Below are 22255 nucleotides of genomic sequence, written 5' to 3'. Positions count from 1 at the left end.
GACTGATGATATCTTTACCTTCGATTTCAGGCTTGCGCCTACAATATCTGCTCAATTTGAGTGCTTGACCTGCTGTCCTTTTTTTAAAACATCGAACATCGGGCAGAACCACCATTCTGGTCATCGTGGATAAATCCATTAGGGCGTCATTGACAAGACACAAATTGAGGCAAAACAATGTGTTGCCGAGCTAACATCAACTCATTCCACTATGGATATCTGGATAATATATGGTATACAAAATAAGAAAGAAAAAAAGCCCTTGCTGATATAAGGAGTCAACTCCGTCCAGTTGACCGAAACAAAACACCCCAAAGGATTTTTAAACGAGCGACAAGAAAGTTGATATAGTCGGTCCACCCTCAGCCATACTTTCTGCCTTTACCTGACCCAGAAAGGTTTAGGTAAAGTGAATAGTGTCGAGTGTGGAGTGTGCTAGAGTTGAAGAAGGGTGATTTGAACGCTTAGTTGCGCTTGTTCTTCTTGCCGTTGGCCTTCTTCCCTCCCTTTCTCTTTCCTCCCTTCCTCTTTTTTGGCTCGCGGGTCTCGATGACAGGCTCCTCGGCGGATTCGGAATCCTCAGCGTCCCTGGTTTCAAGCTCCGCCTCGGATTCGGTCACCTCGTCCAAATCGCGCTTGTTCTTCTTGCCGTTGGCCTTCTTTCCTCCCTTTCTCTTCCCTCCCTTCCTCTTCTTTGGCTCGCGGGTTTCGATAACAGGCTCCTCGGCGGATTCGGTCACCTCGTCCAAATCGCGCTTGTTCTTTTTGCCGTTGGCCTTCTTTCCTCCCTTTCTCTTTCCTCCCTTCCTCTTCTTTGGCTCGCGGGTTTCGATAACAGGCTCCTCGGCGGATTCGGTCACCTCGTCCAAATCGCGCTTGTTCTTTTTGCCGTTGGCCTTCTTTCCTCCCTTTCTCTTCCCTCCCTTCCTCTTCTTTGGCTCGCGGGTCTCGATGACAGGCTCCTCGGCGGATTCGGAATCCTCAGCGTCCCTGGTTTCAAGCTCCGCCTCGGGCTCGGTCACCTCGTCCAAATCGCGCTTGTTCTTCTTGCCGTTGGCCTTCTTTCCTCCCTTTCTCTTTCCTCCCTTCCTCTTCTTTGGCTCGCGGGTTTCGATAACAGGCTCCTCGGCGGATTCGGAATCCTCAGCGTCCCTGGTTTCAAGCTCCGCCTCGGGCTCGGTCACCTCGTCCAAATCGCGCTTGTTCTTTTTGCCGTTGGCCTTCTTTCCTCCCTTTCTCTTTCCTCCCTTCCTCTTCTTTGGCTCGCGGGTTTCGATAACAGGCTCCTCGGCGGATTCGGTCACCTCGTCCAAATCGCGCTTGTTCTTTTTGCCGTTGGCCTTCTTTCCTCCCTTTCTCTTCCCTCCCTTCCTCTTCTTTGGCTCGCGGGTTTCGATAACAGGCTCCTCGGCGGATTCGGTCACCTCGTCCAAATCGCGCTTGTTCTTTTTGCCGTTGGCCTTCTTTCCTCCCTTTCTCTTCCCTCCCTTCCTCCTCTTTGGCTCGCGGGTTTCGAGAGCGTGATCCTCTTCAGTTTGGGCATCGACCTCATCAACATCACGCTTTGTAGCTGCGGCTCCAGTGCCAGCCGCCTTGGCATCGGCAGCTCCAGCACCGGCCTTCTTGGCATCGGCAGCTCCAGCACCAGCCTTCTTGGCATCGGCAGCTCCAGCACCAGCACCAGCAGCTCCAGCTCCAGCACCAGCAGCTCCAGCTCCAGCTCCTGCCTTGGCACCAGCAGCGACCGCCTTGTTGGCGTCGGCGGCAGGAGCAGCAGCAGCAGCGGCAGCGTTAGCCTTGCCAGCTTGAGCGGCCTTGGCATTCTTGGCCTTGGCCTTCTTGTTCTTCTTCTTCCCCTTCTTTCCCTTCTTCTTCTTGTTCTTCTTGTTCTTCTTCTTCCGTGGGTCGCGGGCTTCGATACCAGATTCACCCTCATCAGAGGTATCGCGAATGATGACGTCGCCCGAGTCCTCGTCCTTGGCTACCAATTGCTTGGCAAAGAAGTTGTTCTCGTTCCGAGCGGCGAGTCCAGCCATGGCGACACCACCACCCTGTTCCCCGAGGTGTCAGTGTTAGCAAGGTCGATCAAGAGGGATCAGATGAAGTGACAGGCCCTGCCAAGCCAAGCCAAGCCAAAAAAAATGAATCAAGCTAGGACTTACAACGTAGCGGCGCTCCACAACATCAAAGTCGGCGGCAGCGACAGCCTCCTGGGCTAGAATCGGGGTCGCCGTGGCGAGGACCGCCAGGAACTGTGTAATCCTGCTGATATGCATATTGGATGGATGATCAAAGAGTGGATTCGTTAAGGTTAAGTCGAATAAAATGAAGGAATAAGAATAGAGAGTGTTTGCTAAGTTGGATTAAAAGTAAGGACTGTCTGGCAGATCCTAAACGAAGATATAAAAACCACGCACTGCGTGTATCAAAACGAAAAGAATCGAAAGAGAGAGAGAGAGAGAAAAGACCGAGTGATGACTCGAAAGGAAGGAATGAGGAAGCGGATGAGGAGAGAAGGGGAAAAAAAGAGATGAACTGGGTCTTGAGGACCCCGATATATATAATCAGAATCCGGGGCCACGGGATGGTTACTTGGGTAGTTTACCTTGACCCTCGATGCTGGGCTCGATGATGACCTAGACTGTTGGTGACAGTCCTTGGCATGCCCTACCCGCTACACACCCTCCCCTACTTCCGACACCCCCCGTGTGACATGTAGACCGGTGCCACCCTGCTCAGTCGTGGTTCGTGCCTTTTCGCCTCGCAGGGGGAGGGCTGTCAGGTAAACGCAGGGCGGCCGCCAAAGCTCGGGCCCGCGGAGGCCAGGCCCGTGGTGTTAGTTGACCATGCCACTGGTTCGTTATTGAGCTTTGCAAGCGGAGCCGGTGCGGGACTTTAGAGTAAAGAAAAAAACAACCTTGGCGAGATTATTTTGCAAAATACCACCTGGCTTACGTGCTTTGTACATGCCAAGCATTGTCCTTCTATCTTGGCTTTTTTTTCGGCAAGTTTCCTCCGTCACTCACAAGGCATTTGCTTGGGATTGCGCGCAAGCAAAAAAAAGTGAACAGTTCCCGAGACTGCTGGTATTAGTTGTCATTATCATTGTCATTGTTTAAACCAATCCAGTACTGCTACACCGCGACGTAATTGCAGTGCAGACGGACGCTAGGTTCGCGATCTCGAAGAGATGAACCCTTAACTAATTTGCGCCTCGTGTCGTCCAACAAGATGCTACTTTCGCCTGGTCTGATGCCAATCTCGCAGGAAGCAACAACGAATCGACCAAAATGCCCGCAGACTCGCTCGACAGCTGGGGTGATGGCTGCAACGAGCCCGTGGTAGGGCATGCTGCCAGAATAATGGACGCGGGCACTAATACCGTGCAAGGCACGACATCTTCAGACCAACCGGACGACCGACCATCGGTTAGAGTTTTGTTGCACACTAATCTGAAACAAGGGCGAATGAGAGCGTAGCTGGCGTACATGACTAACGGATCACCAGGAGAAAAAAAAAAGGCAGCACACCCTTTTTTTCTTTTTTTGGTTGCGAGCTCCAGGAAACAGCTTCGAGGCATCTACCCACAAGAGAGGGGGGGTTTACTACACAAAGATGGGTAAAGCCTGCTCGACTCTGGGGGACAATCCGGGCCCTAAACCAAGGTGGGCTTGCTTTACCCATTCTTTAAGCGCTTCAGGCTTAAATTCCCTCACGGGAACGATATCACCCGAGCGTCAGGCAGCGTATGCGACGCAGCGAAAGGTGAAGGCCACTTGAGAAAAGCTTGACAACCCTTTTATTTACTTGGCATGGATTACCTGGCTGGGATTGGTTTGCTTCCCACCTTTTTTTTCGTATTTGGAATTTGCCTCTTTTGTCTTTTTTTTTCTCACATCGGCTAAATTCGTTTAGTGCTACGTTGGAACGGTCCGGAGGAACAAGCTTTTAGTTGACAGGCGGGTCTTTTTTACCCCTAACTTGACTATATTTGGAGCCTTCCAGGCTGGAATCTTTGTGGCATACTACGTACATAGCATATTATCGCCACAGTCTAAACGATCCAACAAGCATAATCTGCGCAGTTTCGCTTGGTACATCTTCGCATTGATCTATCCTGTACATGCAAAATCTGCGCATTCGTCTCAACTTTATTTCAGTGTATGCAAAGGCAAGCAGATCAAATCAACAGGCATACCTATCTCAACTGACACGTCCTGCCGCCACTCAATCTTTATTACTCTCGCCAATCGTTTCCTTGCCGGGTTCGAGCCCGTCCCATGTCTGGATCAGACGAGAGATACAATATGGGAACTATAAGATGATCCCTACATACATGGGCTGCTCGACATCCATACAAGCCATCCCAAAAGACCGGCAGCCCCGTCGGGACGAGTTTCCAAATTTCTTGTTGGGGCCTTTGTTTAACAAAATTATGTACCCAGCAGGAGGCAAATAGACTGTGTCAAAAGTTTTGGGATTTGGAGGGTTAGAGGCACGCCACAGCTAAATTGGTTTGTCGGGTTTGGACGGTAGGAATCTTTAGTCTGATGTCTGATGTCGATGCCTGTGCCCAAAGATAGTAGCAAGCCAAGCCAACTCCTTGTCCTTGGGACGCGGGGATTTTTTGGGGGGAATTGCTCTTATCTACTTGGAGTAGGGGACTTGGAAAAAATTAAGGGGAAAAAAACAAAGATATGGGAATCATAACCAAAGCAACCAATCATCAAAAATAAAGTAAAACCTCAGATCGCAAGTCTCAACAAGGTGTTGGACATGCGTGCGCCAAGGCGATGATTTTCCTTGGTCCTTGGCAAAAAGGCCAACGCAACCGACCATTCAACCCCAGGAAAGGATGTGGGAACAGTAAATCACAAATCGCCAAGCGATGCTCGCCGATCTGACAAGAGATTCAATCCTTTCCTCCTCGCTTCCAAATGCCCCCCCAAAATCAAAACAGTACTGGCAGAAAGGAAGCTGCATCTTCCGAGCCAGAGGCATCTGGAACACTGTCACTGCTGGATCGACGGATTTTTTGTTTCTGCCTTGGCGATGGATTTACGCGGGGCGGGGGGGAGGGAAAATCTTTGATCTTCTGTAAAGCTGGGTCCGTTTTCCCTCCGAGACGCATCAATCGGGAAGAAGAGTGTGCGAAGAGTTTTCTCATGCGATTTGAGGGTCCAGGGACCAGGCGAGTCATTTCATCGCACATCGATACCAGTGGTAGGTCTGGTTGAATTGGTCGGATTGAGCTGCACTACCAGTTACGGGAGGATTCCGCAGCGGTTCCTATACGGGGGCCCGGTAGTGCTATGCCTATTAAGGTTCTAGACCAGCAGGTGGACCCGAGACATGGATGGGGCACAAAGAGGGCCAAGAGATCCTGCAGGTCCCACCCGGAGTGGAATTTCCCGTATCTGTCGTTGCGGGGGGACGGGGCTGCCGTCTAATGTCTGCCCCCTGTCCCCGTCCGTCGTACAGAGTACAAATTACTGTAGTATGAGCGCGTCCAGCTTGCTGCTAACTAGTAAAAGACAAAAAAAAAAAATGGAGAGAAAGACGCAAGGTCAACGTGGCAGACAGGCTTATTACGGTAATAACAACTTTCTATTAAAAATGTCTGGGCTGGGATGTTGGTGGCCAGGGGGGTGTGCGTCTTGGGCGTTTACTAACTGGTACTGTAGCGCTGCGTTTCACCTGTTGTATCGGTCGTCGTACGTGACTTGGAAAATCCAAAAGGCTGACCGTCGTGCAGGTTTTTCTGTCTGCTTCTTTCGGTTGCCTAGTCGGGAAGAACCGATACAGGAGGAGATTAGGAGAATTCTTGAGACGATGTGACTTTGATGTTCACGATTGTTTACTCGCGTGTTGTGTGACATTTGGACGTTTGTGTAAATTCCCTTCCGATCTTGTGTTGACTGCCTTGTGGTGATTCTGTTTCCGATTTGCATCGAGGTGTGACGGTGAATCTGGCTCTTGTCCAACCAAGGCAAGATGAACAGCAACCAAGTGAATGAGCCGAGCCATAAATGCGACAATCCCAACTCAATCTCGGTTCTAAGCTTATACTGGTTATCAATTTCCTGGGAACCTAGGGTGAATAGAGTATGGACATGCTATAAACCCAAATACGACGTATTACTCGAGTAGCAAATGAACTATTGTACTCGAAACTCTGTCATAAAAATCCAAGTATTTTCCAGGAAATGATGTGCCCGCCTTGGCCTTGATCTACTATGACATGATTCTAGACCTCCGTCTCTAACCCTTGTAGGCGTGTTCCGCAACTGACATCAAAAAGGCTTGTTCTGACTAGCGCGCCCCCCTTTGCCTCAAATATACCGTGTATATTGTAGCCACAGCAAACAAGACACCCTGGACGCCCCCACCACACCCCCATGTACGTTTGTTAATCTACCGGTGTAAGGATGGGCGAGGTACATACGAAGTAGGTACAGCTTCCCGAAACCTGGGGGTAGTCCGGCCTGCGCGGAGGCTTTGCTGCGCAGTAAGAAACATGATTAGTGGGTAGAAAATGGGGGCAAACGGCGCGACAAAAAAAACAGAAGGACAAAACTGGGAACGGAAGGTTTTGGGGTTTGAGACGTTTTTAGTTGGTAGGAGGCCCGAAGATCCGACAACGGTGTTGGTCTACTGACCATCCGTCCCCTTCAATTTGGAGATGGCAGCAGGTCAAGGAAAGGTGTGGGCAATCACAAAATGGAATTGTAGGGAGTTTTTAATTACATGATAATACAGTAAATGTATTCAGTGGGGGTTCGAGGCCGGAGCTGAATCTCGAATAGTCTCGAAAGGATGTGTTTTCGAAAGGAGTTGGCATGCTCGGATAGAGGATGCAGTGCAGACTGTTTGTTCAATTCTGTCTTGGGTGATTGTGTCTGGGTCCCTTTGTCCCCTCGGCCGAAAGGCTTCCCAAGGTATCAGGACGAGTAAGCAATCAGGTGGCTATCTGGCTACCCCTACTGTCTGCTGGTTGCTGTCACGCATGCTCTCTCAACCGCTGTTGCCCGTTGGTGGTTTTCTCACATCTTTCCATCATTGACAAAGCTTAGTGTCAAGCAAGGTAATGGCAAATAATCGACAGCCCTTGCTACCTCTTGGACTTCACCCGTGATTCTTCTGATCAATAACCAGCCGCGCCAGTAATGCGACTCGCAGTCGTCCAATCTTTGACAGGCCGCCTCGCAAGTCCGATCAAATCAACTCTTCTCGAGGCTTTCTGCCATACATCAGACAAGACTGCAAGGTCGCACACCCTCTCCCTAGCCATTTCAACCAACTTGAAAAGCCCGACCCCCAACGGTGACTAGAACTAGAGGCACGAAACAAAACCCGAGAACGCCAAACAGGCCATGTTCCCGATGTGAAATTTTACTCCAAGGCAGCCCCGAATCATGGAATCTTCTCCCGGTTTTCTCCCTCCCTTCTGGAATTTCTGATCAGGACGAGAGGAAAAGGCTGAAAGATTGGCAGATTGGCAGATTGGCACACACCATACAGCGACTCCTATCGAATACCCTACCGATCCCGATATACAATCTTTGCTTCAACCCAACTGAACGCGCGCGTTTGTTTTCGCAACTATACAACCCTTCAATGGGCGTACTGCGTGATGAGTATAAAAACGGCCCTTGCTTTGTCGATGCTGTCGTTAACTTGTCGTTAACTTGTCGTTAACTTGTCGTTGACTTGTCGTTGACTTGTCGTTGACTTGTCGTTGACTTGTCGTTGACTTGTCGTTGACTTGTCGTTGACTTGTCGTTGCTCTTTCCATCTTGCACAAACACCGGTCGCGGTGCATGGGTGAACAGGACCAGCGTGTGGTCCTAGTAAGGGATATAAGCTGACCGAGTTCTCGATTTAGAAGCTGTAGAGATCGACCGTCGGTTATTGGATGAACATAGCAAAGGGGCAGTTCTTCAAGGCCCTATACAAGTTGCGCTCGGCATAGGCGGCAGCTTTTGAGGTGTCAGAGTCTGCGTTTCACCACAGGTAGCAGCGAGAATGGTCCATTGTTGGCAACCAAGCGATTATGATTAGAACTAGTTCTCGGTGGCAAATGATGGAAAGAAAAACAGTGCAACTATGACGACAATGGGTAATTATTTTGCAGCTTGGAGTCTGTGCCAAGCTTCGTATGTCCTTGTTGCCGTGCTGTCTAGTGCCGTGATGCCACTGTATCTATTGCTTGCCGTCAAATATGTGCTTTAGTATAGCCTCCATGCAATTGCACTCATGTTACTCCAGCTCCTTCCCTTGTTCATGTGACTCTTGGCATTTAATTATAGAGCTGGCCTCATATAGCTTCAGTCAGGTTGATAGCTTAAACATCATGCGAACTAGTAGATCTCCTTTTTGGACAGGCTATAGTGAGCTGGCATTATTGAACTCGGTCACTCAGATATGCTGCCTTGGTACAAACTACATGAATATATACACAACGGTATCTATAACTTCAAAAAAAGCGCTCATCTATGACAAACCAAATCTGCAAATCCATTAGAAGCCTCAGTTGGCCTTGATAGACGCCTGATACTCGGAGCTAAACGGAAAGTCAAGGAAGCGCTTGGGTGTCTTGGCCTCGTAAAAGTCACCGGTGGGATCGATGGGCTCGACCGGAACTCCGTTTTGGATCCTAAACACCAGGTCCGGGTTGGGGATGAAGAGCCTCCCAAAGGCCACGACGACATCCGAGTCCTTGTATTTCTCATCGACGGCCGCCTTGGCCGACTCGGGCGTGAATCCGTTGGCCACCAGGACCGGCCCGCCGACCTTTTTCACCAGCCAGTCGACGCTCCTGTGGTCGCCGTCCTCGGACTCGACAAAGTGCACAAAGGCCAGCTTGAGCGGCCGGAGCTGGTCGACGACGTAGCCAAAGGTGGGCGCCGGGTCCGCCATGCCCATGCCCTGGAAGGTGCCGTAGGGGCTCAGGCGGATGCCGGTCCTGTCGGCGCCGACGGCCTGGACGACGGCGCGCGTCACCTCGAGGGCGAAGCGGGCGCGCTTCTCGACGGACCCGCCCCAGGCGTCGGTGCGCTCGTTGCACGTGTCCTGCAGGAACTGGTCGATGAGGTAGCCGTTGGCGGCGTGGATCTCGACGCCGTCGAAGCCGGCCTCGATGGCGTTCTCGGCCGCCGTGGCGTAGTCCCGGATGGCCTGCTGGATCTCCTCCTCGGTCATGGCCCGCGGGATGGCCCGGTGCCTGTGGTCGACGGGGACGGAATCGGAGTCGGGCACCCCTCTGCCCTCGATGGGCACGGCGCTCGAGGACAGCAGCTCGTAGCCCGGCGCCGACGCCTTCATGTCCGCCGTCCGCCCGAGGTTCCACAGCTGCAGGTAGATGAAGCTGCCTTTGGAGTGCACCGCGTCTGTGACCGCCTTCCAGCCGGCGATGTGCTCCTTGGTCCAGATGCCCGGCGCGTTGTTGAGGCCGCCCGCGCGGGGTGAAGTCAGCGTCGCCTCCGAGATGAGGAGCGTTCCCGGCACGCAGGCGCGCTGTTTGTAGTATTCTGTTGTTGTCGTGGTTGTTTACTTAGTGACTGTAGCTGCTTGTCAAGAGGCGCGGTACGACAGAACTCACCTGCGACTATGTCCAAGGGGGTGTGGTCATCGTCGGCACGGAATCGAGTCATGGGTGCCATCGAGATGCGGTGGCCCAGCTCGACTTGGCCGACCTTGAGAGGGGTGAAGAGTTTAGACATTTTGGCGGCTGTGTGTGTGTGTGTGTGTGTGTTGTATATGCAGTAAAAATGTCAAGTCAACGACACTAGATGACTGACTTGTGGCGTAGAACTATACTGTAGGAGAGGGTATCGAAAGCTTTTATACTAGAACTAGACTAGGTACACTTGCAAAACAAAAACAAAAAAACAATCTTGCCTTGCTATCAAAACTCGGTCGTTGAACACTTGTCCTCCGCAGTCCAGTCCAGCAATACCACATTTGTAATCATCCCTCCCATCTCCAGCCCGTCCCACTGTTGCAGTACACGTGAGAACCACTCAATACCCACTGGCTTTGTTTACATGAGCTGAAGCAGAATAACTACGTGGTAAGTCGCAACAGCTACGTCGCCGACTTCGGTGTTGTTGGCCTTGGTTTGTAATTCATTCAATCCACACGTGGTAAATTGGCCTTGGTCGAGATGAATGGGGTAATAGCCCATGTCAATGTCGCAATGCGACGGAGCTAGCGTTCCAGGTTGAATCCACGTCATGTCACAAGAACTGTGCAGACCGACGGTAAGCACTCGGTATTATCGTAAACCCCGAGGTCTATTCTTGGTTGCTTGATAGGAATTATGGAGCTTGGAAACATTCCAGAATACTAGGACTAGTTCTAGATCCACGCTACTAGGAAACCTGCAAACAATACACAACAAGTCGCGCACAAAGGGACGTAAAAGTCTCCATTGTATCCAAGTCCACCATCAAATCATCAGTCAGACCACGCGCAAAGGTAGAGAGAGGTAGGAACAAAGTCAAGTCCGGGGTTTCAAGTTGAAACATTTCGGGGATTGCTTACAGTATATACCAGCCAAAAAAAAATCAATTTGAACTGTCTGTCCTTGGGGGTTTCCTGCAGAGAATCCACATCCGGCCACGACACACAAAAACTCAAAAAATGGCATCAAGAAATTATACACCCATCAAGCAACATGCAAGGCTTCCGGGACATCCGGACCCCCCCTGGCCTCTCCCCTCCCCCATTCAAAGCTTGCCCGCGTTCCATTCCGCATACAGCTCCGGCAGGAAGCTGGCGAGGTTCGTAAACTCGGTCTGGTCGTGGATAAAGTGCTCGTAGGCTAGGGACGGGCCGGCCCTCATCTTCTTGATGCCCAGCAGGCGGGCGGGCAGATCCAGGGGCAGCTTGAAGCCGCCGGGCAGGTCCAGGCTGACCTCGTTGCCGAACCAATACCTGCTCCGCAGCTCCAGCTCGTCCGTGGCCGGGTCGCGGCGCCACAGGTGCACAAAGTCGCCAATCTTGAGCCGGGGCTCCCAGCCGTCCCTCACCTCGGCGCACACGGCCGCCTCGTAGCCCGCCCCCTGCAGCTTGTCCCACGGCAGCCCGTACTGCGCCGGGTCCACGAACCGCAGGTGCACCGACACCTCCTTGGCCCCAATGTGCTCCGTCACCCGGTGCGTGACCCCCAGCCACTTGCGCACGTGCGGCACCGTCCGGTCCTCCAGCAGCCCCCGCTCCGCCCCCGACGCCACCACCACCCGCACGTGGCAGTGCGGGAACCACAGCGCGTACCGCTCGCTCTCCAGCGAGTGCCACCAGAACCACCAGCGCACCATGTCGCCCGTCGTCTCGCGCCCGAACCGCGTGCGCGACGCCACGTACGCCCCGCCGTCCTCCAGCCCCATCCACCCGTTCTCGTGCTCGTGGTGCCCGTGGTTCAGCAGCTTGGTCGCCTGCTTGAGCGGCAGGTACCCCGACCGCGGCATCGGGCTGCGGATCGCCTCCGTCGCGTCGCTGTAGATGTGCAGCGCCGGGTGGAAGTACTTGGCGTACGGCTTGCTCAGCACCCGCCGCAGGTTGCGGTTCAGCGTCGCCTGCGTCTCGAGCGGGTAGTACGTCAGCGGGACGAGCTGCACCGACTGGCGCCCTTTGGCCGGTGTGGCGGCGGCGGTGGTGCTGGTGGTGGTGGCGTCGCTCGACCTGGACGCCGTCGGTGCGTTCGTTTCCTTTTGTTCCTGTTCCTGCTTCTCTTTGGTGGTGGCGTCGGTGTTGGTGGTGGCGTCGGTGGGTGCGGCAGGTTCGTCGCTCGCGCTGCCCAGTCGGATGCCGTCCGGACCCGTGCCCAACGGCATTTCTGGTTCCACCACCTTGGGAGTCATCGGCTTGGCGACGGTGGCTGTGAGGATCGGGGATGGCTTGACGCCGCCCGACCCGTTCGTCCCTGTGCTTGACATTGTACCAACTAGTGGGAATCGTCTACTTGCCATTTGGATGTGGTCAAGCGTGAGCGGGCGACACCTTGGTGTGGGTCGCCCGGCTTTAACAGTACACCATATGACCATCCCATTGTTGCAGCCGGCATCCGCGGCAGATCGTCGCGCGAGCGAAGGGGTATTAGTTCATCCAGCATCGTACCATTTGTCGTCTGCCCACCGCAAAATAAGGTCCAGATCTGCGGAGAACCCAAGCCTTTAGTTCAGATAAACATGCCCGATAGGGCTACGCATCTGGTAATATGCTGCATCCGGACACGAGAACCCTGTTTCTCTTTCACTTTGGTTCATCGGACGAAACTGCGCCCGATCGTCATGCCTGGTGTATTAAAGCTTACATCGTATTTTCTCTATAAACTACCACGTATATGGTTCATCCTACAAGAGGGCATTTAGATGTACAAGACATAACTCGCTGTCTACAAAGCAGCGGCGCGCTTCGTCCGCCTCTTGGCCGCACAAGATGCAGTGCGTATCCTACCATCCAGCTTGATGTCGATGGGGTTGTTGTCGCGCAGGTACTCCAGAAGCACCACATCCTGCGCATCCAGCGTAGCAAAGCCCGAGCTGGCAACAAAGAAGTTGTCGCCACCACCGGCCAAGAAGTCAAGAGTGACGACGTGGTACACCTTGCCCGACGTGTCGCCCTTGGTCAGCGGCTCGCCGTTGATGGTGACCTTGCGCAGACGGTTGCCGACGGGGCCGCTGGGGTCGTAGACGATGTTGATCTCCTTGGACACCTGCGGGTAGGATGTCACGGGTTTTTGGTTGAATTGGTTGACGCCCGACACGAGCCCCTCGAGGACGAGCCACAGGTCTGAGGCGGTGATGGTCAAGTCGACAATGGTGTTGCCAAAGGGGAACGAGGTAAGCACACCACCGCGGGTGATGTTGCCGGCGGGGATGGTGGCGCGGACGCCACCACCGTTGATCAAGGCAAAGTCGATTTCCGTGGTGACTGCCTTGCGGTAGGCGACCATGGCATCGGCCATGAGATCGCCCAAGAGACACTCGCGGGTACGGCAGGTGGTCTGGTCAAGTTCGACGTTGCTGAAGCCGACGACCTCGGCAGCAAACTCGGCAAACGGAGCCCTCCAGGCGTCGATCTGAGCTTGCAGCTCAGGCTCTTGCTCCGTCTGGTTGGTGAGGTGGATGGGAGCGCCGTGGTAGGCCAGGATCTTGCCCTCCGAGTCGTACGTGACGTCAATGTAGCCGAGGTACTCACCCCAGCGGTAGGCGGTGACGACAAACACCTCCTCGCCGTCGCGGTTGGTGGCGATGGTAGGGTAAGGGCCCTCGGCGCCGGGCATGTCTCCAACCAGCGTGTGGCTGTGGCCGCCCATGATGAGGTGCAGGCCCGAGGTCTGCTCTGCCAAACGCTTGTCCTCGTCGTATCCAATGTGCGTGAGGGCAGCAATGCGCTTGATGTCAGTGGTGGCGCGGATGTGGTCGATGGTGTCCTGGACAGCCTTGACCGAGTCGCTGAAGGTGGTCAGGTTGCTAGGGCGCGAAATGCCCGGCGTGGTCTCGGTCGTCACACCAATGACGGCCAGATCATACTGCTCGTAGATGTGGAACGGCTTGATGGTCTTGTTCAGCGCCGGGTGGGAGCTCTGAATGTTGGCCGAGATGATAGGGAAGGTCAGGTTCTCGAGGAAAGCGCCGAGCTTGTCGTCACCTCCATCGAACTCGTGGTTTCCGAGCGTCATGCCATCGAAACCCAGCTGGTTGAGGGTCTCGGCAATCTTCTCTCCTCCGTAGTACGAGTAGAACAGCGTGCCCTGGAACTCGTCGCCGGCATTGAGGAAGAGACTGTCGGGGTGGTCGGGCCGGGTCTGGTCAACGACGTGCTTGACGCGAGCATATCCTCCATAGCAGCCACCAGCAGGGTTGGTGCAGTCGGTGCCAGAAGACGAGAACTGGTCCAGGTGGGCATGAACATCGTTGATGTGGTAGAAGGAGATGTTGTAATGACCCTCGTCGTCGATGAAGCGCTTGTTAAGACGGCGACTGTGGAGCACGTCTTCAGCGGAGACGACTGAGCCCACGAAGGGCAAGGCGCAAAGCGCGACTTGGAGAAGACGGGACATTGCGTGGGGTCTGGCTGGCCTAGATGAATTACCTCAGGATGTACCTGATAGTGGGTAATTACTGTGGACAGTGACAAGCAATCAAACAATCCAATGCTTGACGATTTGAGCACGTAGCAGATCGATCGATTCTCGATGACCTTGTGAGACGCTGGCTACCCCAGGAAAAAAGTCAATTGCGACCGTGGCCATCTCGACGGCGGACAATAGCTCTTTTTGAAGTTTACTACGTCGTGTACGAAGTAATTTTTCTCTTGTCAATCTACGCGTTCAAGTCTTGGCAATGCCTTCAAGGGTCCACCTAGAGGAGCTGAGTGGCGGAGACGGTCTCCCAAAGAAGCAGGTCCGTACAGAGAATTGAGAGCAATGACCAATGAGCGCTGTTGGAGTGCTCAAATGGTTACCGACGTTGGATCCACAGCCCACCATGGAGTGTCCGATAACGATACACACCGATCCATGGTGCTGGGATTTGGGCAATTGAGCGGCTGAGTGGAGGGGAAGCTGGAATGCAATTTCTCAATTTTTGCAGGTCCAGGCACGTGTTTGCCCGCCCAGCCCCATGTGCTCGCTTAATTGGGCGGCGAACCCTTGCCGTAGTGGCGGATAATAAAAGATCTAGCACCTGCAGCGCCGTAGCAGTGAAGGATCGAAACGAAATTCTACCGTGCCCAGCTTGCCAGCGTATTCCGTACTTGTGATTTCAGCTGCTGCACGCGAGTACTGCAACACAATTGCGAATTTCCCAACTCGAATTTATGGATGATCGGCAATGGTATTTTATTAACCTGCTGTAATCCTCTGGCATCGAGTGTCACCAAAATCATGACTGCAGCGGATCAACTACACCGGTCGCATTATTGGCACGAACGATTACCGAAATGAAGCAAAAGCAAATCAAATCCAATTTATCTCTACGGTAAAGCTACCTAGGTATTTACTAGGGTACTAATTGGCTGGCGACGTGACTTTATACTCGCTAGCTCTTTATTGAAGCTCATGATGTTTTATGCCTATTTTGCTAGACTAGCTAGCAATGGCAAAACTCAACTCGCAGCAAGTCATGACAGCGCCGCAGCCGAACAAGACCAAAAACGCAAGCCTCTCGGCACGCACACAAGTACCTACGGATGCAATTACCCTTACCGCTGATTGATGTTACTGGATCGATAACAAAATCTTCCCACTGGTGACGTCAAATTCAGCTCGGCATCTGGGCGCCAAGTATGCCAGCATGCCAGCTTCCGCCTCAATTCGCAAAGACAGTTGGGTCTCGTCGTCTTGGCAAACAAAGTGAGACCGCCAGCCTAGAATCTTGGACATTGGCAGTCACGTCAGAATCATGCACTCACCTGTCGCTGAAATCAACTACATCGCCGGCCCGTGCCGTTCTGCTCTGATCATGTTGGCCTTCCTCCCATCTTTCTTTTCGAAGCGGAGCAGATTACCGTCTTTGCAATAGACCTTGCCCAGTAGCAACCTGTTCAGAAAGACCATCGTCGTGAGACTCACATCCGGGTCCCGTTTCTGTAGTCTGCCCACGCAATGGCCAAGAGCACAACTACCGATGGCGAAAATGTAAAGGCAAACAGTGAGAACGGCAGCACTGCTGCCGCCTCTCCCAACGACGAACATGTCAAGATTGAGCCTTCGACCAAGGACAAGGGCGAAGACAAACCCAAGGCTGCTGATGCCAGAGATGACGGCTCAGAAGCTGAAGCCCGGGCTGATCAACACCCAGAGAAACCCGCGCAAGCCAATGGCCCCGAAACGGCTGATGGCGACCACCACCCATTTGCAAACAGCTACCAGGTCGACAGCGCCAGGGCCGCCGATGACCCGAATGTAGTGTACCTGCGAGACGACGAGATCGAGACCTTTCTCGATGAGCTAGACCACAATGGCGACGGCTGCATCGACTACTCGGAAGTGGAACGCAAGCTGGACGAGGTGCACGACGAGCTCGCCCCGACGGCCCAACCGCACCATCTCCACCACGACAGCAAGCAAGACCGCGAGCGGCACGTGTTCCTGCGCTCCGTCATCGGGTCCGACCAGGACCGCATCCCGCGCGCCGACTTTGCCCGCGTGGTCAAGAGCTGGCGGGTCCCGTCCATGAAGCAGGAGGGCGACAAGAAGGACGACCAGGACAAGTACCTCCGCGACATGTCCACCTTTAGGCGCGTGCGGGCGTACTGGGCCGTCCACGGGCCCGAGATCGCCTTCCTCGGCATCGTGGTCGGCCTGCAGCTCGGCCTGGGCATCTGGCAGTGCCACAAGTACGCCTCGGGAGAGCAGTACCAGGCTGCTTTCGGCTGGGGCGTCGCCCTGGCCAAGCTGTGCGCCGGCGCGCTGTATCCGACGTTTTTCTTTTTGATCTTGAGCATGTCCCGATACTTTTCGACCTTTTTGCGTCGGAGCTACCACCTGAGCCGCTTCATCAACTGGGACCTTTCGCAAGAGTTCCACATCAAAATCTCCATCGTCGCTCTGGTCCTCGCCAGCCTGCACGCCCTGGGCCATCTCAGCGGCACGTTCAACTGGGGCAGCCGGCCCGAGAGGCAGGACGCCGTCGGGGTTCTCTTGGGAGAGGATCAGGTGCCTCGCCCCTACAGCGCATACGTGTCGTCCCTCCCCGGCATCACGGGCCTCACAGCGCTGGGGCTTTTTTACACTCTGGCGCTGCTGAGCATGCCCCAGGTGCGGCGGTGGAACTACGAGGTGTTTCAGCTCGCGCACCTGCTCATGTTCCCCATCATCGGGCTTCTGGCGGCGCACGGAACGGCGCAGCTTCTCCAGTACGCAATGTTTGGCTACTGGCTGGCCGTCCCGACGATCCTCGTGCTGACGGAGCGGCTTGTGCGCGTCGGCACGGGGTTCCACCGCATCCCGGCGTCGCTCAAGGTCCTCGACGACGAAACGGTGGAGCTGCGGGCCACGATCCCGAGCGAGCGCATCTGGAAGTACCAGGCCGGCCAGTGGGCGTACCTGCAGGTCCCGACCATCAGCATGTGGCAGTGGCACCCCTTCACCATATCGGTCTGCGTGGGCAAGGAGATGCGCATGCACATCAAGACGGACGGCAACTGGACCGGGAGGCTGAGGGACCTGGCCAAGGACGCCCCGCAGGGCCAAGAGGTCGACATCGAGATTGGCATCAACGGGCCGTTTGGTGCCCCCGCCCAGCGCTTTTACGACTTCAACCACACCATCCTGGTGGGCGCGGGCATCGGCCTCACGCCGTTTTCTGGGATCCTGGCTGATCTCCAGGCGAAGGAGGATAGGCTGCACGGCGGGCCGACGCAGAAACTGCAGGAGCAGGCGGAAAAGGGGGGCGACGTGCGCGGCAGCACGTCGGCGGACGCTCCCGATGGACGACGAATCGGGACCAGCAGGGAAGCCGAGGCGATGCCGCAGCGCACAGATGTCGACATGCAAGCGCCCACCAGCGGCGACCAGTCCAACACGACGCTGCAAGAAACCGCCGATGCGGACTCGGACTCGGCGTCGTCCATCTCGCGGCCCTCGAGCTCATTCTCGTCCTTTGCCAGCGACTACCGCCGCGTCGACTTCCACTGGATGGTGCGGGACCGCAACCACCTCCTCTGGATCTCGGAGCTGCTCAACACGGTATCGCGGTCGCAGGCGTGGCACCACCGCCACGACGCCCCCGGCGAGTACCACCTGGACATCCGGATGCAGACGCACGTGACGCAGAAGCGCAAGAACGTCAGCACGCACGTCTACCGGTGGCTGCTCGAGCAGCACCGCACCCCGGAGCACCCGGCCAGCCCCATCACGGGGCTGATCAACCCGACGCAGTTTGGGCGGCCGGACTTCGTGAGCATCCTGGACAGGCACTACGACGACATGAGGAAGTACAAGGCCGGGCTGGTCGCGAGGGCGTCGCGGGGTGGCGGCGGGGAGGACGATGCTGCGAGCGTGGCTGACGACGAGGTCAAGGTCGGCGTGTTTTTCTGCGGCACGCCGATTGTCGGTGAGATCCTTGCCGATCGCTGCAAGGCGCTGACCGCAAGGGGTAGGCACGATGGCAGCAAGATTGAGTATCACTTTATGATTGAGGTTTTCAACTAGAGGTCGGATGGTTGGTGTTGATACCAAGGTAGTTGAGGGTTTGAGGAGTTGAGTCTCTGGCAGATACGTTTCTGTAGTAATGACTGCCTAGAAGAGTGCGAATTGTTCAACTGTGGGTGTATGTGTTTCGAAGCGGAGTATAAACTCCGCCATCTCAGGACTTGGGAGGCAGTCCTCTTCCCCAGGGTAGATTTGTATGGTAATTAATTACTCGACAAAACATTGAGAGCCACAAATGCAAAAACGAACATCTGGGTCAAATCTACCCGACGTATAAACAGGCCTGCTCTAATTGTCAATAGGTACAGTAGACAGGCGTCACGCAGGCAAGCGACGGGTCTAATATCGTCAAGAGTGCCTCGGTTGACGTTGCCGTCGCACACCCCTGGAGCTGTGGGGACCTTGGAGGCCCCTAAGTGACTGAAGCGAGTCGGGGGATCGTCAGATCGTCTGAAACCAGAGAGCGTAACTTATGCCTGTTACATGGAACTGAAACACAAGTTGACGGAGAGCAAATTGAGGCACTGCTCCTGTCGTCGTGGGTGGGTTGTCATTGTCAAAGAACAAGCTACGGGTATCGTCGATCGTGAACCAGTTTTGGTGTGCGATATTTGTCTCGATTATACAAAGTATTTTTTACATGTTTTGGGACGGCAGATCACGGGTCGGTGCTATTTTGATGCCCAAGAAACGATTTCGTTTGGAGACTGGTTGGAGCAAAAGACTCCCAAAAACTTCAAATCTGTTCCGTAAATGCTATGAATTATCCTCCAAGGGAGTTTTGCGAAATTTTGCGAAAGGAGCTCTCACATTTAAACTGAACACTTATCATCAATGCAGTGCATGCAAGCTGTGCTATTTTATCCAGACCGACCCTGTCACCACCTACCTGGTCCAGTCCCACACTCGCTTGTCCATGGTGTATTCGTCTGAAACCTGACAAAGGCTGCCAAGAAAAGGTCCAGACGAGGACAGGGCCGTTAACAGCTTAGCGCGCGCGTCCGGGGTGCCGGTGCCGAAGTTGCAGTGGCACCGTTACCACCCTCGCATTTGTGAGCAACTTTGATGTAAGTGTTAAAAGCAGACGTCTAAGCCCGCACCTTTGGTCCCTGAGTCCTTTTTCCGGATTCTACATCTCACCTTCGTCTTAGCACTACATTCCCTTTGCCGACCAGCCTTTCATTCTTTCTGCAGCTGTGCTGTTACTTGATTCGCTTTTTTTTGTTTTATTTTGCAAATTCCAACAATACACCGGACTGGTCCGACAACACCAAAAAGACATTCCAAGTTCATCCATCCCATAAAAACACCAAAACCCATCAAAATGCAGTTCTCCATCTACGCCACCACCGCCCTTCTGGCCATCGCCTCCGCGGCACCCATCGCCCCCCGCGCCGTCTTCACCAACAAGACGTATGACCAGCTCTCCATCTCGGGCGGCAAGGCGGGCAACGCCAAGGCGGAGGCGCTGGCGGCGCTGGCGGGACTGCCGGCCGACAAGACCAAGGTGGAGCGGGCGGACCTGACGTTCCTGGACCGGGTCAACAAGATCGCCAACCAGGCCGAGACGCAGGCCTTCAACCCGGCCATCTCGGCCGCCTCGGGCACCGCAAAGGCCGCGCTCGAGGCCGGCAAGACCAAGAACAAGGTCCTCAAGCTGACCGCCACCATCCTCAAGCTCGAGGCCCAGCAGGCCCAGGGCGAGAACGTCGCCGCCAAGCTGGCCGAGGAGCAGAAGAAGCTCGACAACAACATCGCCGCCGACACCAAGCGCGCCGGCCAGGCCAGCACCGCCCTGAAGTTTACTGCCAGCACGGCATAGTGCGACTCTTTTTTTTTCTTCTATTTTTCACTTCTATTGGGGCAAGGTGCTTTTTTGAGGTTTTGAGTTTTTTTGGGCTTGTGGTTTTTGTGATTGTGAAACAAAAGAGGTAGACTTGAAGGGTGGTCGCCTCGGGATATGTATTGCTAATAATTGACGGAGTGAGCCCATGATTTCTGTTCAGAGCCTGTGATTTGTGACGTTGCCGCGGCTATATGACCTCAAGTTAAGGGTGCTATCCCTAACAGACAGTCACTTGAATTTGCTTCTGCCGTCGTCCCTCTGCGGCTCAACGGATTCCGTTGCATAAGCATATGGCAATTGTCAAGGCCAAAGTGAAAAGCAAAGTTTTTGTTCCGGTTGTCTGTAACGGGCAGCGTGGCGTTTTCGGCAACGTGGGTGCCGTGGTGCTGGGCAGACGATTTCTTGTCCTGATCTACAAGATGCTGCTTCAGATTGGCTTGGTGGTTCTTGGAAGATGAAGATTTCGCGCAACTGACTGACCACTGGATGAGAAGTTCGAGGTAAGAAAATGCCTCTGAGTGTTACAGTGACCCCCTATAATCTACAACGAGAATTCAGTCCGGTGCATTAGTAGGGTAACTGGACGGAAGGTTGGAATGAAAAACTCCTTGCATTGTTAGAACAGGTGATAGTTCAAGCTGGCACTAGACCTAGAACTAGTCCTAGACTCCACAGCCCATATTAGGTCTCGTCTCAAAACTTGTAGACGCTTGGTAAATAGGACGAGATCAAAACATCGCACCAAGTCACCCGCTACATCATACTCGTTGCACGCAGACAATATGTATAACTCAACGGGGGAAAGATCAATCTTATTTCTGCTGGATACGATTCTTTTCAGGGTTACCGCCTTCTCACACTAACATTATCTAATTCTTGACATCTCAAAATTATAGTACATATAAACAAACAAACAAGCCTCTTATTCCATATGTTGCCGTTGTGATGCACCATGTAAACGTCGATTGTTTGACTCGACCAGCTCACAAAGACCGCTGCTCTGCCTTCCCGGTCCCATCTCGTATACACCATTGCCCTCTAGATACTGCTGTTCAGGATGATCCGAATGGCCGCTTGTCTTTATATCAGCATCTTCTCTCACACTTTTCGTATCTGCATTCTTTCTCCCTCTCCATCGCGCCAGTATGAACCATCCCACGGTACCAAGTATCAGCAAACCCAGCCACAGCGACACCGACTCCTATCCCGACCTGAGCGGCAGTACTCATCTGTGCTTGAGGAGGAGGCCCACTCGGCACCGATTCGGTAGAGCCAGACCCAGCAAGCCGTTGCCCTTCCCCCCGCCCCCGTCTTTCTGGGCAAGCCGCCCTGTCTCCAATTTATCTGTATCATGCGCGCCTGCAGCGCATGAGGAAAGTTGTTGGTGGCCACGCCCTCCGCCCCTGAACGTCGCCGGCGGCATGCCCCCGCTGCAGACAAACATGCCATACACGGTAGTCCTCACCGCGCGCACACAGGTCTGCCGGCTGCAACTCGTTGATGGATCAGGACATGGACCTCGGGCAGCAATCGACGGCCGTCTCGTCCGCCGCGGGCGGGAAATGGAACGTGAAGCCGTCTTGGGGCCTCGTCCGTGTTGCTGCAGGCGCTCGTGTGCCGGTCGGGCACGAGATGCCCCGGCGAGCAGAAGCCCCAGCCGTTCAATGGGGCCCAGCCGGCAGAATTGGATTCCACGGCAGGGGCTCCCGGGGGAGCGCGGGGGTCAGTACGAGGGTTGATCCATGAGAAAGCACGAGCTGTTCTGGTTCGGCAGGCTTAGGTAAGTCTGGGTTGCGAAATGCGACGCATCGTACATTGTCGCAGAAGCCCGACATTGAACTCGAGCATGTTGGGTGCGGCGTGAAAACGGGCGTCAGCGGCCCGATGACCTTTTGTGTGGTGGTCATTGTTGGCGATTTGGCGATTTTGTCTGTGTTGATATGATGTACGTCGCTCTTTTACAGCCGCCTTGCCATCACGCATGCGTATTGAAACACATCAGTCAGGAAGAGAGCCGCAGACGGCGGACCGCACCAAGACTATGTCCTTGGACACCTGCTTGGGGGCTGGACCCCAATTGCAATCCTGATATGAGTGCGGTCACACAAGTGACTACTCTGGCCACAGGCTCTGTCTACATATAACTAGGTAGTCCTTTATACAACCAGACCTTTTTATCAGCCTGCCTGTACTGATACTGTCTCACTTATTACGGCGTCCATCGAGGTTCGATGGAGGCGCACCGT

At 54.3% G+C, this 22255-nt stretch overlaps 8 protein-coding genes across 9 annotated transcripts; 4 read left to right on the top strand and 4 right to left on the bottom strand.

The window, feature by feature from the left end:
- Window positions 1–464: 464 nt before the first annotated feature.
- MGG_08296 lies at window positions 465–2276 on the bottom strand (the record flags this gene model as incomplete). 2 transcript variants are annotated; one of them, XM_003715737.1, is made up of 3 exons in its annotated part: window positions 465–1022; window positions 1305–2051; window positions 2163–2276. In XM_003715737.1, 3 exons carry the CDS (start codon window positions 2274–2276, stop codon window positions 465–467), a joined length of 1419 nt encoding a protein of 472 aa, XP_003715785.1. The 2 variants fall into 2 exon arrangements, with proteins under 2 accessions (XP_003715785.1, XP_003715786.1); XM_003715738.1 differs by having other exon boundaries at window positions 465–2051.
- A 3271-nt stretch (window positions 2277–5547) lies between these two features.
- On the top strand, window positions 5548–6291 carry MGG_15956 (uncharacterized protein; the record flags this gene model as incomplete). The annotated part of the gene is made up of 2 exons (XM_003715736.1): window positions 5548–5714; window positions 6252–6291. The coding sequence occupies 2 exons, from the start codon at window positions 5548–5550 to the stop codon at window positions 6289–6291; spliced, it is 207 nt and encodes a 68-aa protein (XP_003715784.1).
- Window positions 6292–8378: 2087 nt separating this feature from the next.
- MGG_08297 (NADH:flavin oxidoreductase/NADH oxidase) lies at window positions 8379–9942 on the bottom strand. The gene is made up of 2 exons (XM_003715735.1): window positions 9602–9942; window positions 8379–9530 (listed from the first exon to the last, which is right to left on the bottom strand). The coding sequence occupies exons 1-2, from the start codon at window positions 9720–9722 to the stop codon at window positions 8530–8532; spliced, it is 1122 nt and encodes a 373-aa protein (XP_003715783.1). The 5' UTR covers window positions 9723–9942; the 3' UTR covers window positions 8379–8529.
- A 599-nt stretch (window positions 9943–10541) lies between these two features.
- MGG_12475 (uncharacterized protein) lies at window positions 10542–12040 on the bottom strand. The gene has a single exon (XM_003715734.1). The coding sequence runs from the start codon at window positions 11970–11972 to the stop codon at window positions 10731–10733; it is 1242 nt and encodes a 413-aa protein (XP_003715782.1). The 5' UTR covers window positions 11973–12040; the 3' UTR covers window positions 10542–10730.
- A 162-nt stretch (window positions 12041–12202) lies between these two features.
- MGG_12474 (5'-nucleotidase) lies at window positions 12203–14315 on the bottom strand. The gene has a single exon (XM_003715733.1). The coding sequence runs from the start codon at window positions 14066–14068 to the stop codon at window positions 12398–12400; it is 1671 nt and encodes a 556-aa protein (XP_003715781.1). The 5' UTR covers window positions 14069–14315; the 3' UTR covers window positions 12203–12397.
- A 427-nt stretch (window positions 14316–14742) lies between these two features.
- On the top strand, window positions 14743–18412 carry MGG_08299 (uncharacterized protein). The gene has a single exon (XM_003715732.1). It carries the CDS (start codon window positions 15614–15616, stop codon window positions 18161–18163), a length of 2550 nt encoding a protein of 849 aa, XP_003715780.1. The 5' UTR covers window positions 14743–15613; the 3' UTR covers window positions 18164–18412.
- Window positions 18413–19216: 804 nt separating this feature from the next.
- Window positions 19217–20152, top strand: MGG_08300 (uncharacterized protein). The gene has a single exon (XM_003715731.1). The coding sequence runs from the start codon at window positions 19488–19490 to the stop codon at window positions 19983–19985; it is 498 nt and encodes a 165-aa protein (XP_003715779.1). The 5' UTR covers window positions 19217–19487; the 3' UTR covers window positions 19986–20152.
- A 1357-nt stretch (window positions 20153–21509) lies between these two features.
- On the top strand, window positions 21510–21755 carry MGG_15955 (uncharacterized protein; the record flags this gene model as incomplete). The annotated part of the gene is made up of 1 exon (XM_003715730.1): window positions 21510–21755. One exon carries the CDS (start codon window positions 21510–21512, stop codon window positions 21753–21755), a length of 246 nt encoding a protein of 81 aa, XP_003715778.1.
- Between the last annotated feature and the right edge of the window lie 500 nt (window positions 21756–22255).

The sequence above is a fragment of the Pyricularia oryzae genome, chromosome 2 (genome assembly GCF_000002495.2).
Source record: "Pyricularia oryzae 70-15 chromosome 2, whole genome shotgun sequence".
Lineage (NCBI taxonomy): Eukaryota > Fungi > Ascomycota > Sordariomycetes > Magnaporthales > Pyriculariaceae > Pyricularia > Pyricularia oryzae.
Note: the sequence above shows the minus strand (reverse complement) of the source record. Positions and strands in the feature narration are given on the sequence as shown.

Coding starts and splice junctions, on each gene's coding strand:
- MGG_08297 (XM_003715735.1), bottom strand. CDS start 9,722: ATGTCTAAACTCTTCACCCCTCTCAAGGTCGGCCAAGTCGAGCTGGGC. Junction 9,531..9,601: donor CCCCTTGGACATAGTCGCAG/GTGAGTTCTGTC, acceptor CGACAACAACAG/AATACTACAAACAGCGCGCC.
- MGG_12475 (XM_003715734.1), bottom strand. CDS start 11,972: ATGGCAAGTAGACGATTCCCACTAGTTGGTACAATGTCAAGCACAGGG.
- MGG_08300 (XM_003715731.1), top strand. CDS start 19,488: ATGCAGTTCTCCATCTACGCCACCACCGCCCTTCTGGCCATCGCCTCC.
- MGG_12474 (XM_003715733.1), bottom strand. CDS start 14,068: ATGTCCCGTCTTCTCCAAGTCGCGCTTTGCGCCTTGCCCTTCGTGGGC.
- MGG_08299 (XM_003715732.1), top strand. CDS start 15,614: ATGGCCAAGAGCACAACTACCGATGGCGAAAATGTAAAGGCAAACAGT.